This window comes from Mustela putorius, unplaced genomic scaffold (genome assembly GCF_011764305.1).
Source record: "Mustela putorius furo isolate JIRA1106 unplaced genomic scaffold, ASM1176430v1.1 tig00004007_pilon_pilon_pilon, whole genome shotgun sequence".
NCBI lineage: Eukaryota > Metazoa > Chordata > Mammalia > Carnivora > Mustelidae > Mustela > Mustela putorius.
Window position 1 is genome coordinate 15,002,082 of NW_025422145.1, and position 15,774 is coordinate 15,017,855.

At 65.6% G+C, this 15,774-nt stretch overlaps 4 protein-coding genes across 12 annotated transcripts; 2 read left to right on the forward strand and 2 right to left on the reverse strand.

The window, feature by feature from the left end:
* Positions 1–862: 862 nt before the first annotated feature.
* On the forward strand, positions 863–5,988 carry WDR24 (WD repeat domain 24). 2 transcript variants are annotated; one of them, XM_004750847.3, is made up of 9 exons: positions 866–1,259; positions 1,485–1,967; positions 2,957–3,134; positions 3,278–3,950; positions 4,488–4,606; positions 4,684–4,805; positions 4,902–5,006; positions 5,086–5,426; positions 5,567–5,988. In XM_004750847.3, the coding sequence occupies exons 2-9, from the start codon at positions 1,487–1,489 to the stop codon at positions 5,918–5,920; spliced, it is 2,373 nt and encodes a 790-aa protein (XP_004750904.1). In that variant the 5' UTR covers positions 866–1,259; positions 1,485–1,486; the 3' UTR covers positions 5,921–5,988. The 2 variants fall into 2 exon arrangements, with proteins under 2 accessions (XP_012910762.1, XP_004750904.1); XM_013055308.2 differs by having other exon boundaries at positions 863–1,967; positions 5,344–5,426.
* A 186-nt stretch (positions 5,989–6,174) lies between these two features.
* On the forward strand, positions 6,175–8,904 carry JMJD8 (jumonji domain containing 8). The gene is made up of 10 exons (XM_045072111.1): positions 6,175–6,325; positions 6,400–6,498; positions 6,672–6,720; positions 6,797–6,893; positions 6,980–7,048; positions 7,144–7,263; positions 7,350–7,417; positions 7,498–7,632; positions 7,714–7,810; positions 8,386–8,904. Exons 1-9 carry the CDS (start codon positions 6,210–6,212, stop codon positions 7,792–7,794), a joined length of 834 nt encoding a protein of 277 aa, XP_044928046.1. The 5' UTR covers positions 6,175–6,209; the 3' UTR covers positions 7,795–7,810; positions 8,386–8,904.
* STUB1 (STIP1 homology and U-box containing protein 1) lies at positions 7,843–10,299 on the reverse strand. The gene is made up of 7 exons (XM_004750846.3): positions 9,992–10,299; positions 9,227–9,425; positions 8,976–9,141; positions 8,674–8,761; positions 8,487–8,543; positions 8,290–8,406; positions 7,843–8,211 (listed from the first exon to the last, which is right to left on the reverse strand). Exons 1-7 carry the CDS (start codon positions 10,148–10,150, stop codon positions 8,086–8,088), a joined length of 912 nt encoding a protein of 303 aa, XP_004750903.1. The 5' UTR covers positions 10,151–10,299; the 3' UTR covers positions 7,843–8,085.
* Positions 10,300–11,719: 1,420 nt separating this feature from the next.
* RHBDL1 (rhomboid like 1) lies at positions 11,720–15,705 on the reverse strand. Of its 8 annotated transcripts, none has more exons than XM_045072104.1 (8): positions 14,051–15,705; positions 13,587–13,745; positions 13,128–13,352; positions 12,905–13,053; positions 12,705–12,817; positions 12,530–12,630; positions 12,389–12,449; positions 11,720–12,313 (listed from the first exon to the last, which is right to left on the reverse strand). In XM_045072104.1, exons 1-8 carry the CDS (start codon positions 14,564–14,566, stop codon positions 12,042–12,044), a joined length of 1,596 nt encoding a protein of 531 aa, XP_044928039.1. In that variant the 5' UTR covers positions 14,567–15,705; the 3' UTR covers positions 11,720–12,041. The 8 variants fall into 8 exon arrangements, with proteins under 8 accessions (XP_044928039.1, XP_044928041.1, XP_044928038.1 ...); XM_045072106.1 differs by having other exon boundaries at positions 11,720–12,220; positions 13,587–13,748; XM_045072103.1 differs by having other exon boundaries at positions 13,587–13,748.
* Between the last annotated feature and the right edge of the window lie 69 nt (positions 15,706–15,774).

Sequence of the window (15,774 nt, forward strand, 5' to 3'; positions counted from 1 at the left end):
CTTTCAGGGCTTCTGGGGGAAGTGAATGATGCTGCAGTCATCGCACGTAATATTAACCTCCAAACGCCCGGCTGGCTCAGTCGGTGAAGCTTCTGACTTTGGCTCGGGTCGTGGCCTCTGGGTCCCGAGATGGACGCCCCTCGCCCCACTCACGCCCGCGCGCTCTCGCTCAAACACGTCCATAAACCTAGCCCAGGCCGCCAGATGGACAAAAATGCGCCCTGCTTCGTGCGTCGGGGACCTGAGCTCACTCCGGAGAGGGCGGGGACGCCGCGGAGCCCGCAGCGCAGCAGGGCAGACAGACTCCACGCCAGGCAGGGAGGCCCCGAAATGCTCTCGGGGTGGCGCCGGCTGCGCGGAGCAGCGGGTCCTACCGGGCCCTGGAGTCTGCGGAGACCCGGGCAGCCGCGAGCCCCGCCTGAGCAAGGGGCCAGCCGCGTGCGTGGGACGGACGAGCAGGACCCAGCGGCCGAGCGCCGCGGAGACCCCCTGCTGGATGCGAGGGCCCAGAGAGGCCAAGGCCTGCAGCGCTGAGCGCACAGCGCGCAGCGGCGGCAGCGCCTCGGAGCTCGCCGGGCGCGGGGCGGGCCCCGGAGCGGCAGCTGAGGCGGGCGTCCCGGGTAGACGGCTGGAGGGATGCGAGGCTCGTTAGGGGGGCTGGGCTTGTCGGCGCAGTCGGGCACTAGCATGCAAACTCTGTGGCAAAGAGACCGGCCGCTGAGGCGGGACCGGGGGAGCCCAGGGCAGCGCCTCTACCTCCGTTCAGGTCTATGCCTCCGCCTCCACTAGCTCGGCTCCCTGACCCGGAACGTTTGCGGCGCGGGGGCCCGCTTCCGGTGAGAGGCGGGCAAGACGGGGACACTTCCGGCGAGCCGGGCGCTGGGGGACAGAAAAGCGAAGGGCTGCTTCCGGCACGGTGGTTCCGGCCAGGCCCGGCCCGGCAAGTTTAGGAGAGGGTCGTGGTGGTCGCGGAGGGAGAGGCTTCTCCAAGCCCCCTGGCCGCCGTCCCGCTGCCTCCGCTCCCCCGCGCGCGCCGCCGGCCTCCGGCCAGTGCCCTCAGGCTCCCTGAACGGCTCAGTCCTTGGCGTCCGTGTGCGTCCCCCGCGCCCCTCTGTCCCTCCCCGGAGGCTCCCGGACGCACCGTGTGGACCACGGGAACTCCCTCGCTTCCTTGCGGGGACTGACGGACCGAAAGACCAGAGATCGCCCGATCCGACTGCTGGGGGCATGGAGCGCTGGCCCGGGCTGGGAGGGACCAGGTAGGGGCTCCCCGGAAGGCAGACGGGACGGCCGAGCTGCGGGACAGCGATGTCTCCTCATTGAGGGGCAGCCCGCTGTTCTGGACGGGCTCGCCAAGACTGACCCGTCCAGGACAAAGCCATCTGGGGGGACCCAACCAGGGTGAAGGGTCGGAACTGACAGGCCCCACCGGGCTGATAAGCCCAGCTCTCGTCACCAACCTCCTGTTCCCCCAACCGGCACAGACATGGAGAAGATGTCCCGAGTGACCACAGCCCTGGGTGGCAGCGCGCTGACTGGCCGTACCATGCACTGCCACCTGGACGCGCCGGCCAATGCCATCAGCGTGTGCCGGGACGCAGCCCAGGTGGTTGTGGCCGGCCGCAGCATCTTCAAGATCTACGCCATTGAGGACGAGCAGTTTGTGGAGAAGCTGAACCTCCGTGTGGGCCGCAAGCCCTCCCTCAACCTGAGCTGCGCGGATGTGGTCTGGCACCAGATGGATGAGAACCTGCTGGCCACGGCGGCCACCAATGGCGTGGTGGTCACCTGGAACCTGGGACGGCCATCCCGCAACAAGCAGGACCAGCTGTTCACAGAGCACAAACGCACGGTGAACAAAGTCTGCTTCCACCCCACCGAGGCCCACGTGCTGCTCAGTGGCTCCCAGGACGGCTTCATGAAGTGCTTCGACCTCCGCAGGAAGGACTCCGTCAGCACCTTCTCGGGTGAGGCCCTGGAGGCGGGTAGGGCAGGTGGAGAAGTGCATGGTGGGCATCAGAGGTCTTTACACCTGCTCCCAGAGAGCACTAGAAGAGTGGGTGTGGGTCAGCCTGGGAGGGGCCGGGTATGGGACCAGGGAGAGGGCCAGCCTGAGTGGACTGCAGCCAAGCTGGGCCGCCGAGCTGAGGGTCTGTCTTGCTGCTTCCGAGCTCCAGGCCGCTTCATGGCAGGAAGCCCACTGGGGCCTCCCCTCCCGGACAGAGAGAGGGTGGGGTATGCTGCCCGCCCTCCCATCCAGTTCTTTTCCCAGCAGGCCCAGCTTCTTGACAGCTGGCCTTGTGCCATCGAGGTCATGTCCACCCTGAAGAAACCACACGAAGCATGGGGCAGAATCCTCAGTAGCCTCAGAGTATTGGGGGCCTCCTAAGACCCTGACCTACCTGCAGTGTGGAAACGCGAGCATCCTTGAAGGCTCTTGGGGTCGTGGTCCGTGGGGGTGGACACAGACCTTTAAGGTCCCAGTCCCCTAGGGCGGACCCAGCAGCTCCAGCTCAAGGTGAAGGGATGCAGCAGACACTGGGGGACCCTCATGCAGGCCGCCTTGGACCTCTCTCGGGGGAGCGCATACTGACAGCACGGCAAGGCTCCCGTTAGCTCAGTGCTCTGACAGCCAGTCCTGGAGCTGCGCCACAGCTCTGTGCAGGGACGGCGTCAGCACAATCCAGGGGAGAATCGGGGTGCGCCGGTTTGGTTCAAAAACTACATGGCGCCTGGCATCCCACTCCCTGGCTTGCTCTACCGTTTCTTCTGTGGGAAGCCTCTCTTGCCACCGTCTGCCCCAGGCAGGCTTAGGGCTGTTGACTCCTTCTTCTAGGCCTCCCCGCTTTGGCTGCAGACAGGCACGTGGCCGCAGTCCACGGCCTCTCTGAGGGCTCCAGCGTTGGCTGCTCTCTGTCCTGGAGCCTCACCTTTTCTAATGATGTCCTGCCCACAGGCCAGTCAGAGAGCGTGCGGGACGTCCAGTTCAGCATCCGGGACTACTTCACCTTCGCCTCCACCTTCGAGAATGGCAACGTGCAGCTCTGGGACATCCGGCGGCCCGACCGCTGCGAGAGGATGTTCACCGCCCACAACGGTCCTGTCTTCTGCTGCGACTGGCACCCTGAGGACAGGTGTGGGGCGGGGTGGTGTGCGGGCACAGGCAGCAGGGTGGGACAGGTGGGCTTATGGAGGGCTGCCTCCAGACCTGCGAGACAGAGTGGGGAGCCCTTCCAGCCCTGGCGAGGACACTGAGGGCTTCGTGGATCTGTTATAGGGGCTGGCTGGCCACGGGTGGGCGTGACAAGATGGTGAAGGTCTGGGACATGACAACGCACCGCGCCAAGGAGGTGCACTGCGTGCAAACCATCGCCTCGGTGGCCCGAGTCAAGTGGCGGCCTGAGTGCCGTCACCACCTGGCTACCTGCTCCATGATGGTGGACCATAACATCTACGTGTGGGACGTGCGCCGGCCTTTTGTCCCGGCTGCCATGTTTGAGGAGCACCGCGACGTCACAACGGGCATTGCCTGGCGCCACCCACACGATCCCTCCTTCCTGCTCTCCGGCTCTAAGGACAGCACACTGTGCCAGCACCTGTTCCGCGATGCCAGCCAGCCTGTCGAGCGTGCCAACCCTGAGGGCCTCTGCTATGGCCTCTTTGGAGACCTGGCCTTTGCTGCTAAGGAGAGCCTGGTGTCTGCCGAGTCTGGGCGCAAGCCCTGTGCCGGTGATCGGCGCCACCCCATCTTCTTCAAGCGCAAGCTGGACCCTGCCGAGCCTTTTGTGGGCCTTGCGTCTAGTGCCCTCAGTGTCTTTGAGATGGAGCCCAGCAGCGGCAGCATGAGCTGGTTCGTGGACACCGCTGAGCGTTATGCCCTGGCCGGTCGGCCTCTTGCCGAGCTCTGTGACCACAATGCCAAAGTGGCTCGGGAGCTTGGCCGAAACCAGGTAGGTGGGGCAGTCCAGGGACCATGGCCTTGGGGGTGCCCCCATCTGGTATACTCGGACCCTACTCTGGTTTCAGCGCTCAGCTCTGGTGGTGGCCACCACCAGCCACCACCCTTAGTAACTGAGGGTACCCTGTGCCCTGAAGTGGGCCAGATGCCAGTGCCACCGCTGGGGTGCAGGCCTGGCGTGTTGTGGTGTCCCAGCCCCCTCTCATGGCTCACTTTGCTTTTGGATTTCCCAAAGTGTCTGACTCCACAGGGGACCACATTGCTTCTCACTGTCTTCCTGAGCCCACGGGCTCACTCCTTGTTCGCTGCCTCCAATTTCTGATCCTTCCTGTGCCCTCGTAGGACAGAGACCAGATTTGCATCTTTGGCATAGGCGTCCATTTCTGCAGCTGGGGTGGACCAGGACATTGGGTGCCTGGGGCAGCTGAACACTGAGTCTGAGTCTGGCTCTGTCCAGGAGTCAGGGGGGCAGTCTGCATGGGGTGCCGGGAACCGAGACCCTTTGTGAGTGCCCGGCGCCTGCCCCTAGGTAGCGCAGACCTGGACCATGCTGCGGATCATCTACTCTAGCCCTGGCCTGGCGTCTGCCGCCAGCCTCAACCACAGTGTGGGCAAGGGCAGCTCTTACGGCTTGCCACTTATGAACAGGTACATGTTTGGGGGTGGCTCTCCTCAGGGTGGGGACTGTTGGAGCCCGTCGACCCACTGGCCTTCCCTGCCCCCAGTTTCAACCTGAAGGATATGGCCCCAGGGTTGGGCAGTGAGACCAGGCTGGACCGTAGCAAGGGAGACACACGGAGCGACACAGTGCTGCTTGACTCCTCAACCACACTCATCACCAATGAGGGTAGGCAGGGGGGGCGGACAGGGCACTGAGGGGAGTGGAGCTAGGGCGTCCCAGAATCCGCTCTCGTGCAACGCATCCCGCCTCCATCGTGGGCAGATAACGAAGAGACAGAGGGCAGCGATGTGCCTGCAGACTACCTGCTGGGTGACGTGGAGGGCGAGGAGGACGAGCTGTACCTGCTGGACCCGGAACATGCACACAGTGAGTCGGGGCTCGGGGAGTGGCGCTGGCTGGTGGGGCCAGAGGCTCAGACCTTGCCCTCCCCGTCCCTGCCTCACAGCGGAGGAACCAGAATATGTGCTGCCTCAGGAAGCCTTCCCCCTGCGCCACGAGATTGTGGACACGCCCCCGGGCCCGGAGCACCTACAGGACAAGGCGGACTCCCCGCACGTGAGCGGCAGTGAGGCAGATGCAGCTTCCCTGGCGCCCGTGGACTCCTCCTTCTCACTCATCTCCGTGTCACATGCTCTCTATGACACCCGCCTGCCCCCTGACTTCTTCAGTGCCCTGGTGTGTGACATGCTGCGCTTCTATGCAGAGCAGGGAGACGTGCAGATGGCTGTGTCCGTGCTCATCGTGCTGGGCGAGCGTGTGCGCAAGGACATTGATGAGCAGACGCAGGTGGGTGACTGGGCGGGCGGGGGGTCCCCACCACCCCCAGGACTGCCCCCGCAGGCCTGCCTTCCCCACCCCCCGCCCCGGTTGGGGGGAGCCCCCAGTGTGCCCGCCTCCAGGCCTTGGCCTCCCGCCCGTCCCCCCAGGAACACTGGTACACGTCCTACATCGACCTGCTGCAGCGCTTCTGCCTCTGGAACGTGTCCAACCAGGTGGTCAAGCTGAGCACCAGCCGCGCCATCAGCTGCCTCAACCAGGCGTCCACCACGCTGCACGTCAACTGCAGCCACTGCAAGCGGCCCATGAGCAGCCGCGGCTGGGTGTGTGACCGCTGCCACCGCTGCGCCAGCATGTGCGCCGTCTGCCACCACGTGGTCAAGGGGCTGTTCGTGTGGTGCCAGGGCTGCAGCCACGGCGGCCACCTGCAGCACATCATGAAGTGGCTGGAGGGCAGCTCGCACTGCCCCGCGGGCTGCGGCCACTTGTGCGAGTACTCCTGACCTGCTTGCGCGGGCTCGGCCGGGGCGGGCCGGGGCGGGAGCCGCAAATAAAGGAGGCAGCAGCCGCAGTCTGAGGCTGCCTGTGCGCCGTCGTCGCGCCGCCGCGCCCAGGCCCCACGCCGGGCGACTCTGGGGGTGGGAGGCACGTCGCCATGGGTACCGGCCATAGCCACCGTCTCCTCTCCCGCGGCCTTCGCGCATCCTTCCGAAAGTGCCCTCCCTTCCGGGGCAGGGCCCGAGGAACTGCTTCCGGGGTGGTCCCCGTTGCCACGACGACGGAGCTCCCGACATGCCTCGCGGCGGCGGGCTCATGGCGCCGGGGGCGCGGCCGCTCTTGCTGCTGCTTGTCTGGATGCTGGCGGCTCTGGCCCGGCGCGGCCTCGCGGAAGCGGGCGACGGAGGGTGGTGAGCAGCGCCGGCGGGCGGGGGGGGGGGCGCGGCGCGCGGTGGGGCGGACCGCTGACCCGCTGTGTCCGCAGGCAGCTGCGCGGGCCCGGGGCGCCGGCGGCCCTGACCGAGGAGCAGCGCTGCGCGGTGGAACGTCGGGCCGACCTCAGCTACTCCGAGTTCGTGCAGCAGTACGTGCGCCCCCTCGCACTGGTCACTCCTCCTAGACCGCAGTGCGCGCGCCCTCCGGCTGCTTGCGGACCCCCCACCCCGGCTCCCGAGAGCAACCCCCTTTTGAGCTAACGCGGGTGGGGTTGGGGCGGGTGGGAGAGAGTGAGACCTGGCCGTGCCTCTGCCCTTCCAGCTACGCCTTCTCCAGACCCGTCATCCTGCAGGGCCTCACAGACAACTCGGTGAGTGCGGGCGCCCCTCCTGGCCACTTGGCACCCGTGCTGGGCCTGGCCCTTGAGTCTTTTCCCCACCCCCCAGAGGTTCCGGGCTCTGTGCGCCCGAGAAAGGCTCCTGGCCTCGTTTGGGGACAGCATGGTTCGCCTGAGCACTGCCAATACCTACTCCTACCGGAAAGGTGAGCTGCCCCACCCTCCGGCCCAGCCCGCATGCCAGCATCTTGCACGCGGCCTTGGCTAGTCCTCATCAACCCCTTTCCCGCAGTGGACCTGCCCTTCCAGGAGTACGTGGAGCATCTGCTGCATCCCCAGGATCCTACCACCCTGGGCAACGGTGAGTCTGATCTGGTTGGCCCTGGGGTGGGACAGGGGCATCTGGGAGTGCCCAGCTGCCAAGATCCCTGCACCTTCTCTCTTCTTTGTTGGCAGACACCCTGTATTTCTTTGGGGATAACAATTTTAGCGAATGGGCATCGCTTTTTCAGCACTACTCCCCACCACCATTTAGTCTGTTGGGTACCACTACCGCTTACAGCTTTGGAATCGCAGGTGGGTACCCTACAAAGGGGATTTGGGAGGGAAGAAGAAACTCTAAATTGGGTGGCATCAGCAGTTGCTCACATATGACCCCACAGGAGCTGGTTCTGGGGTGCCCTTCCACTGGCACGGGCCAGGGTTCTCAGAGGTCATCTATGGCCGCAAGGTTAGCACACGATGGGGGTGGGGGCTGGGGCTTGGAGCTTACTGACTGCAACAGAGTGACCTTGCTGCTCCCGCTCTCAGCGCTGGTTCCTATACCCCCCGGAGAAGACACCAGAGTTCCATCCCAACAAAACCACGCTGGCCTGGCTTCAGGATATATACCCAACTCTGGTACCATCTGCAAAGCCCCTGGAGTGCACCGTCCAGGCTGGTGAGGTCAGTAGGTGGCACAAAGGGGCCAGGCTGGACCCGGCACCACACCAACTAATCCCTGTACCCCTCCCTACCCTCCACCAGGTGCTGTATTTCCCTGACCGATGGTGGCATGCTACACTCAACTTGGACACCAGTGTGTTCATCTCTACCTTCCTCAACTAGCCCGCTTGGGCGGCTGGTGAGCCCAGCACACACCAGCACACACCCCTATAGTGCTCACAGATTTTATTACAGGACAGCGGTGGCAGCAGCCCACCCTCGCCTGCTGTTTCTGGCCCAGATGTGGGTGGAAGTGGGGCTCATGGTCCAGCAGCAGAACTGATGAGGACGGGGTTGGGGACACCAGGGCAGAGATCTAGGGACACAAACTATGTACAAGGACTGGGAGCTACTGCCCCAAGGCCCTCCTCCTGGGAGCTAGGCAAGGTGGGCAGCCCTGGCCCTTGCCTGGCCTCAGTAGTCCTCCACCCAGCCGTTCTCGGAGATGAACGCATCAATGACCTCTTTCATGGCCAGGTTGGGGATGAGCTGTTCCTGGGTCAGGGGGCTCCGGGTGACAGGGTCAAAGTGGCCCACGCGCTGCAGTGTGCAGTGACAACAGGGTCAGAAAGTGCTCAGTGGTTATGGGTCCTGCTCCCAGCACTCACGGGCCCTCACCTGCAGGTGCTCCTCAATGTCCTTGCGGTCGTAGGTGATGCCACTGGGTGTGATGCACGGCTCGCGCATGAGCTCAAAGCTGATCTTGCCACACAGGTAGTCCGGGATATCTCGCTTCTGCAACACGTGGGGTGACATTAGGCACCGGGATGAGAAGAGTGCTCCAATTCCTGCTACCCAGAGGACAGACAGCTTACCTTTCTCTTCTCATCCACCTGGGAGAAAAGCTCATCCATGTCTGCTAAGTACTTGTCCTGCGAAAAAACAAGCAGCTACGCGTGGGCCACATGCCCCATTCCCCTTCCCCAGGCACAGGCACGGGCACCCTCCCGTCACAGGCACGCAAACACGCACACATCCACACGTGGGCTGGGGCACCCTCACGTGCTTGGCCTCGATGCAGGCCTGCTGGGCCCGGATGTGGCCATCATCCTCATCACCCTCATGGTTCCGCTGGCATTCTTCTAGCTCCCTGGGGGTCAACCAGGGGCTAGTCAGAAATGGGTCTGGCCAGAAGAGCTCTCACTCCACCCCAACCTTGGGCTCATTCAGGTCTCACTTCCCTCCATCTCCTGCTTGCCAGTGTTGGCCTTCAATAAACACCTGTGTTCTTGACTCAGCGTTAACCCCGGAGTGCTGACTTGGGGGTGGGTGGGGCCCTGGAGCCTGCCACTAGCGCCGCCCACCTCTCCCGCTCGGCCACAATGAGCCGGGTGAGGTAGGAGTGCAGCTCGTTCTCCTGGTGGATGCGCCGCTCCTCGATGCTGTTCCAGCGCTTCTTCTTGGCGATGCGCAGAGCACTAGGGATGTCATCGCCGAAGTTGAGCCGCTGCTCCTTGGCCAGGTTGTAGGCTAGAAGAACAGGGGCTCCAGGTCACCTGGCCAGTCCATCCGCCTGGTGCCAGGCGCCCCTTAACCCTGAAAGCTGTAGGCCCACCTCGCTGCAGATTGGCGATGGCCTCATCATAGCTCTCCATCTCTAGCTGGCATTGCCCCAGGAAGAAGTGTGCCTTCACAGACTGCCCGTCCAGTTCCAAGGCCCGCCGGCAGTCAGCCAGGGCCTGCTCGTGCTGCTGCATCTTCAGGTAGCACAAGGCCCGGTTGGTGTAGTACACTGCCACCAGAGGATTCCGGGTCTGGGGACCAAGGCCAGGCCAGCCAGCATGAGGGAGTGAGCTCTGCGCCCCCTTCTCCGTCCTAGGCCCTGTCCCAGGCCCAGTTTAGAGACCGCGGCTAGAACTGCAACACCAGAAACTTCTCAGCTTCGAAGCCCCTGTGTACTGCGGGCTGCTGGAAGAACTCCCGGTCCTGAGGCCCGCATGAGCCCACCCTCTTGACTCCCAGTAGATCTTGGAATCCTGTTTCCCAGACCTGGGGAGAGCCCCAGCTTTGGGCCTGGGTTCTCAAGAGACAAGGATCCCTGGTCCTCGGTCTGGGGGCCTCAAGCACCCTGAAGCTCCCACCCACCGTACTTCTTCGGCAACCAGCAGTGGCTCGAGAGCCGCGGCCCTGACCCGACGGAAACAAGACCATCACTGAGCTCTCGGGACCCCAACGCCCCCGCGTACGAACCAAGAGCCTCCGAAGGTCCGGCGGGAATGGCCGGGCAGGGGCTCCGGGGAGGACGCGGGGCCGAACCCCGGGCCCCGCCCCCTCCCCTGGCCCGGACGCCGGTTCCCTCCCCCGGTGCGGGCGCACTCACGATGGCGCGGCCGTAGCAGGCCGCCGCCTCCGGGTACTTGCGACCCACGAAGAGCCGGTTGCCCTGCTCCTTGAGCTCCTGCGCGCTCGGGCTCTTTTCGGGGCTTCCGCCGCCGGCGCCCAACCGCGCGCCACCCTCCTTCTCCTCCTTGCCCTTCATGGCGCCGCGCGGCACAGCCTGGGCTTCGCTCCCAGGCTCCGCGTCTGGCCCGCCCTGCGCCCGCAGCCCGAGCCCGCAGCCCGAGCCCCCGATCCGCTCGGGCCCGGTCCAGCGATCCGCCACCGGAAGTTCCGGCTGCGTGGGGCGGGGCCAGCGCGGCGGGTGGGGACGCGCGTGCGTTCCACGGGCAGAGGGGAAAGCGGGTGGAGCCGGCTGGGAGCATGCGCTTGAAGCAAAGCGACCCGCGGCGTCCAAGTCCGGAGCAGCGCCAAGAAGGTGGCCAGTGACTCTCGGCCCCGCCCCGCACAGGTCCCGCCCCGCACGGGCCCCGCCCGCCCGCGAACATGGCGGCTGTCCGGCCTCGAGCCGGAGGGACGCGGTCCTGGCGCCTTACGGGGAGGTGCCGTGGGCGCGCGCGGACCGCCAGGGGCGGCTGGAAATCCCCGACCGATGGTAGGGCGAAGGAGGGAGGGGCGGTCGGTAGGGCGGACGAGCCCCGTTTCCCGAGTCGCCGTCATCGCCCTTCCCCAGGCACCGAGAGGAGTACCCCTGGCCACCGAGGGCCGAGCGGGGAAGCACGTGACACGAAACGAGCCGGAGCGGCCGCGGGCGTGGAAACCGGCGGTGAGGGCTTCCCACGAGCGGGCGGGGCCTGGCGGCGCGGGCGGAGCTTCCTGGTGGGGCGAGAACGCTTGGCGAAGTCCACCGCCCGTGACCCCCCAACCCACCCGGGGTCCGGATCGGCCGGGAGAGCAGGGTGTCCCGCAGGGTCGCGGCCCAGCCGGCCGGTTCTTGTCCTTGCCTGAAAAATGGGCCCATGGCCATGTCCATGACACTGCGGGTCCCTGGGAAGGGCTGCCCTGCGTCAAGCTGGTCCAGCCCTGGTGGGGCATGAGTCCGGCTGCAGGGGCTGTGGAAGCGGCGCCTTAGTGTCCCGCCGCACAGTGGCCCAATTCACCCTCCAGCGCTCCCCGCTGCAGCCCTCAGCAGAGGTGAGGGGCCGTGGGCAGGCAGGGGTGCAGTGTGCAGAGCTGTACGGGAGGATCGAGTGGACAGTGTCTCTGGGCCTCTAGGCCCTCCCTAGGCAGTCCCTCAGGGCCGTGGACTCCCTCACCATGTCAAGGCAGCAGTACTGACATGGACTGTGGGGGAGAAGCTGTGCCCCAACCTGCTGCTGGACCTGAGCCCCAGGCTAGCCATGCCTGAGGACACCACGCCAGCCGAGATGTGCAGAGCGCAGGCTGCCTGAACATGGCTGTGACCCAGGGTCTGCTGACCTGCCCGCAACCTCAGGCCACAGGTTTCCCTGGAGGGCGGGCTGTCCAAGCAGGAGGCTAGCTGCTGCAGGACCTTAACAAATGCTAGAACTCACACCTGACCATGAGGACCACAGCTCCTTCCCACACCTATCTGTCTCTCTCTCACACACACACACACCCTTCCCTCACACCAGTGCACACAAGCAAGGGGAAAGATCGGGTTGTCCACATGGAGGGAAGGGCCCTTACACTGCTCAGTGAGTGGGAGGGAGGCCAGGCCAGCCCCCAGAGCCCTGGTACAGCCGCCTGCTGCTGTGTAAAATATTTATTCATTCTCCAAAAAGGCTCAGACCGCAAATCGTGGGGGAGAGGCTGGGGCAGGGTCTCCGTTGGGGCCACACCTGGGGACCTCCACTGCCTGGCCAGGCAGTCCTCTACCTCCCCAGGCCTGGGAGGGGGTGGCCAGGGCTGGTGTAAGGCTTGGCCTGAACTTAGTGGGCTACTGGGGACACCTGCCCCCACAGAGGAGAAGCAGTCTCAAGATGTACATTCACAGAGGGAGACATGCAGGCTCGCCTGATGGCCAGCCCACATACGCCTGTGCCCTGGCCTGTGCAGCCCTGGGGAGCCCATCAGGGTGGTGGAGGGATGTGGGCGCCCAGCAGGTCATAGGCGAAGACGTTCCAGAAGATGGCAAAGAGCAGGAACGTGCCATAGGCCAGCAGTACCACCCACCAGCCGCACTGGTCCCGCAGGCGTTCCTCATAGCTGCGCAGGATGGTCAGACCCATGCTGACCCCTACCACCGCACCTGCCAGGTGTGCCATGAAGCTGGGCTGGGGGCCTGAGGCAGGCAGTGGTGGGGAAAAGCGGAGCCACACGGCCCGGCCCACCTCGGAACTCACTGCAGAGAAAGGCGGCAGGTGGGGGGTGCCCTGGCCGTAGGCTGAGGCCCCCCAGCCCCCTGACCCCTACTTACTGCACACCAAGGCCAGCACCATCCTCAGCAGCTTGTAGGGACACCTCATCCCAGCCCAGTTCTGATGGGGCGTGAGACAGAGGCTGTGAGGCAGGCCTTGCGGGCCCCTCCCCACACCCGCCCCGCAGTCTGCCCCGTTACCATGACGACGTTGGCCAGGTGTGCCGAGCACAGGGCGTAGACCCCACCAGAGCCCCCCACCACAGGGGCCCGCATGTCGGTAATGGAGACAGTCAGGGAGCCTGTGTGAGCAAAGGGAGAGCCATGAGGGTGAGGCTCACCAGGAAGACGGCCGGGGGGCCCGTGCCTGCCTCACCTGCCAGCACGCCGGCCAGGTAGAGCAGGCTGATGCGGAGCAGACCGTGCACCATCTCCAGGGGCACCCCGATCATGAGCTGTAGGAGCGCGTTGAACCCTAGTTGCTCCAGGCTGGCCGTGTGGGTGCAAACAGACAGGAGGTCAGCGGTCAGGCTGCCAGCCCGATGGGACGGATGCCAGAGGTGGGCCCCCACTCACCCGACGTGCATGAACATGTAGGTGAGGAAGCGCCAGGCTCGAGCGCGGTGGCCAGGGTGGTACACGAGGGGGCTCTTCATGTACTCGGGGTGGTAGGTCTGCAGCACCCACTTGTTGAGGCGGGCCCCGTAGCACAGGAACACGATGATCTGGGGAGGGAGGGTTAGGGCCAGGCGGGGCCAGGCCTGTGGGCGGCCGCTGGGTGGCAGGCAGGTGGGCACACCTGGGCAAGGGTGACTGAGGCCATGAACACAGGGGGTGGGCAGCTGCGGTGCCGGTAGAAGTACCAGTGGCGGTCCACCTCTCGGGGCAGGATCTCGTAGGCCACGTAGCGCACAAACCGCTTGTAGACACCCAGGCCTGGCTCCTCCAGCAGCCCGTCCCGCGGCAGTGCCCTCTGTCCGTTGGCGATCGCCCGCTTAAAGCTGCTTGAGCGCTTACTGCTAATCTGGAGGGGGGTGGCCCTAAGCGTGGGCCACCATACTCCCTGCCACCCCAGAGCCACCCTGCCCCTTGGCCAGCCCAGCTCCTGGTCCAGTCGGAGTCCCTGCCCCAAGTCCACACCCCTCCCTGGTGGGAAGGACAGGGAGTGGGGGCTGCCTGCCCACCCCACTTGGACCAGGCACTGTGCCTGCCAAGGCCTAGGCCCCTGCCCCTGCTATCCACCCGTTATGGCACTGACCAGGTCCACCAGCTCCTGGTAGCAGACTTGGCCCCGTTCGTTGCTCTGGGCCAAGGCCACCAGCATGTCCAGCTTGGCCGGGTCCAGGGGCAGCTCATGGCTGTGCACCAGGCCAGTGAAGGTGTCCGCACCGATGAAACCTGTGTGCTCAGGGTCCAGCTGCTGGGGTGGGGGGGCCATTGGCCAAGGCTTGAGGGTAGGTCAGGCCTCCCAGGCTACAGGGCTGGGCCAGGCCAGCTGTGAGAGGCAGGCTCCAAGCACCTCGGGGCCAGACCTCTGCACCGCCACAGTCCCAGGAGCCACCAAGGGACCAGTGCCTGGGTCCCAGGCCTCCAGCTCCTCCAGCAATCAGGGACCTCCCCACCTCATTTCTGCCCTGCCCATCCTCCTAGAAGGGTAGGGCCGAGGTCTGAGAACGATCTCCCTCCCTCTTATACCTCCCCAGAACCCCTGATCTGGCTCACCCTCTTCTGGGGTGTCAGGCAGGGGGCCAAGGTCGCAGGAGAGGGGGCCAGAGAGTAGGCGCGGAGCGGGGACTGGACCGCGGCTCTCTGGGAGCTCTGTCGCCTCGGCCCAGCCCAGCGGCGGGAGGGCTGCGGCGGGGGCGGTGCCGGCGCCCCCCACCCACCCCACGCACCTGCTCCTGGATAAGCTGCAGCAGCGAGCTCCTGTCCATAGAGCCAGGCGGGGCCGGGGGCCGGGGTCGGCGGCCGCGGCCGGAAGGGGCTGCTCTGCGGACGACTCCGCTCCGCCCCCGCCCGCCCGCTCCGCCCCCGCCCGCCCGCTCCGCCCCGCGTCGCGTCACGGAGCCAGAGCCGCCCGCCCCCGCGCGCGCGCTGCCGTCGCCCGCCCCGCCACGCGCGGCCAGGACACGCGCGCGCCCCCCTTGCGGACGCGCCTCGAGAAGGAGTGGCCCCGACCAGAGCTCGGGTCTTGCCGCCCCGCTCACTGCCTTCCCGTTCCGTGCCGGGGCTGCTCATGAAACGGGCAGAGCGGCCGGGAAACTGAGTCACGGGGCAGCACCCAGATGCCTCCCTCGCGCGCCCCTGAAGCCCCTTCCTGGCTGCCCGGGACGCCTTTCTCAGGCCAGGGAACCCTGCCAGGCACGCACTGCAGCCCCACCGCGAGCCCCACCGCCTGCAAAAGGGCGGACTAGTGGGGGCAGGTGGGGGAGGCTTGGCGCAGCTGTCTCCACTTGGTCCACGGACACCAACCCACTGCACCCACCTGGGACCAGAGACCCCTGACCACTCCTGTAGCTCAGTGGTGGACAGGGGGATCTCCGGCTCCGCAAATTCACAGGTAACCCAGGCAGACCCACTGACGTCAGTGCGGGGCTGCAGCTGGGCTAGGAAAGTGTCCCTACTTCCTGGGGAGGGCAAGGAGAGTTCTCCATAGAAGGAAGCAACAAAGACCACAGGGACGTGCTGTCAGAGCTACCCCTCACGGGCCACTCACAATCCTGATGCCACAGTCTACACTCCTGGCAGCCAGCCCCACCCGAAGGCAGGTGAGAACCACGCCCATGGGACGAAAGCCAGCAGGGCTGGAAGTGGGTGGAAAAAGGACTTTAGGGTCAAGCCAGACCTGTGTCAGGCCGCAGCATCTCTGGGGAGCATCACCTCCCACAGCAGCACCTTGGGGCCTGGGGGAGGCTCCCTTGCAGAGGGCCCTATGCCAGGAAGGAGGGCGTGACCAGCCACACCGCAGGCTCTCTGCTCCAAGCCCCAGAACACAAACCAAGTAGATGACCCAGCCCCACACTGGGCCCTCTCCTCAGCCCAACAAAGGTTCTCACTTACCCGCCCTGCAGGGTGGGGCTCTCTGGCTGTCCCCCACCCAAGGAGGGGGGCTAAGGCATCTGGCCAGGGTGTGAAGAAAAATGGTAATTTCCCAGGCCAGTCCAACCCTGCACACCAGAAGCAGGGTATCTGGGCACACCCCAGTCCCATCCCAGAGTCCTAGACCCCTCGGCACACCCCAGCCAGACTGCTGAGCTCGCGGGGGGTGGAAGCAGCCATCAGGAAGGTCTTGCTTCTCAGAACCCTGAGGCCAGCTCAGGCCTGGATGGATGCAGAAGCTCCCAGACCACAGCTGGGCCCTGAGGGAGACCTCAGAATGGGGACCCAGGCCTGGAGAAGGGTGTGTGGCTCAGGAGTGAGGTTTCCAGCTCACGCTGAGACAAAAG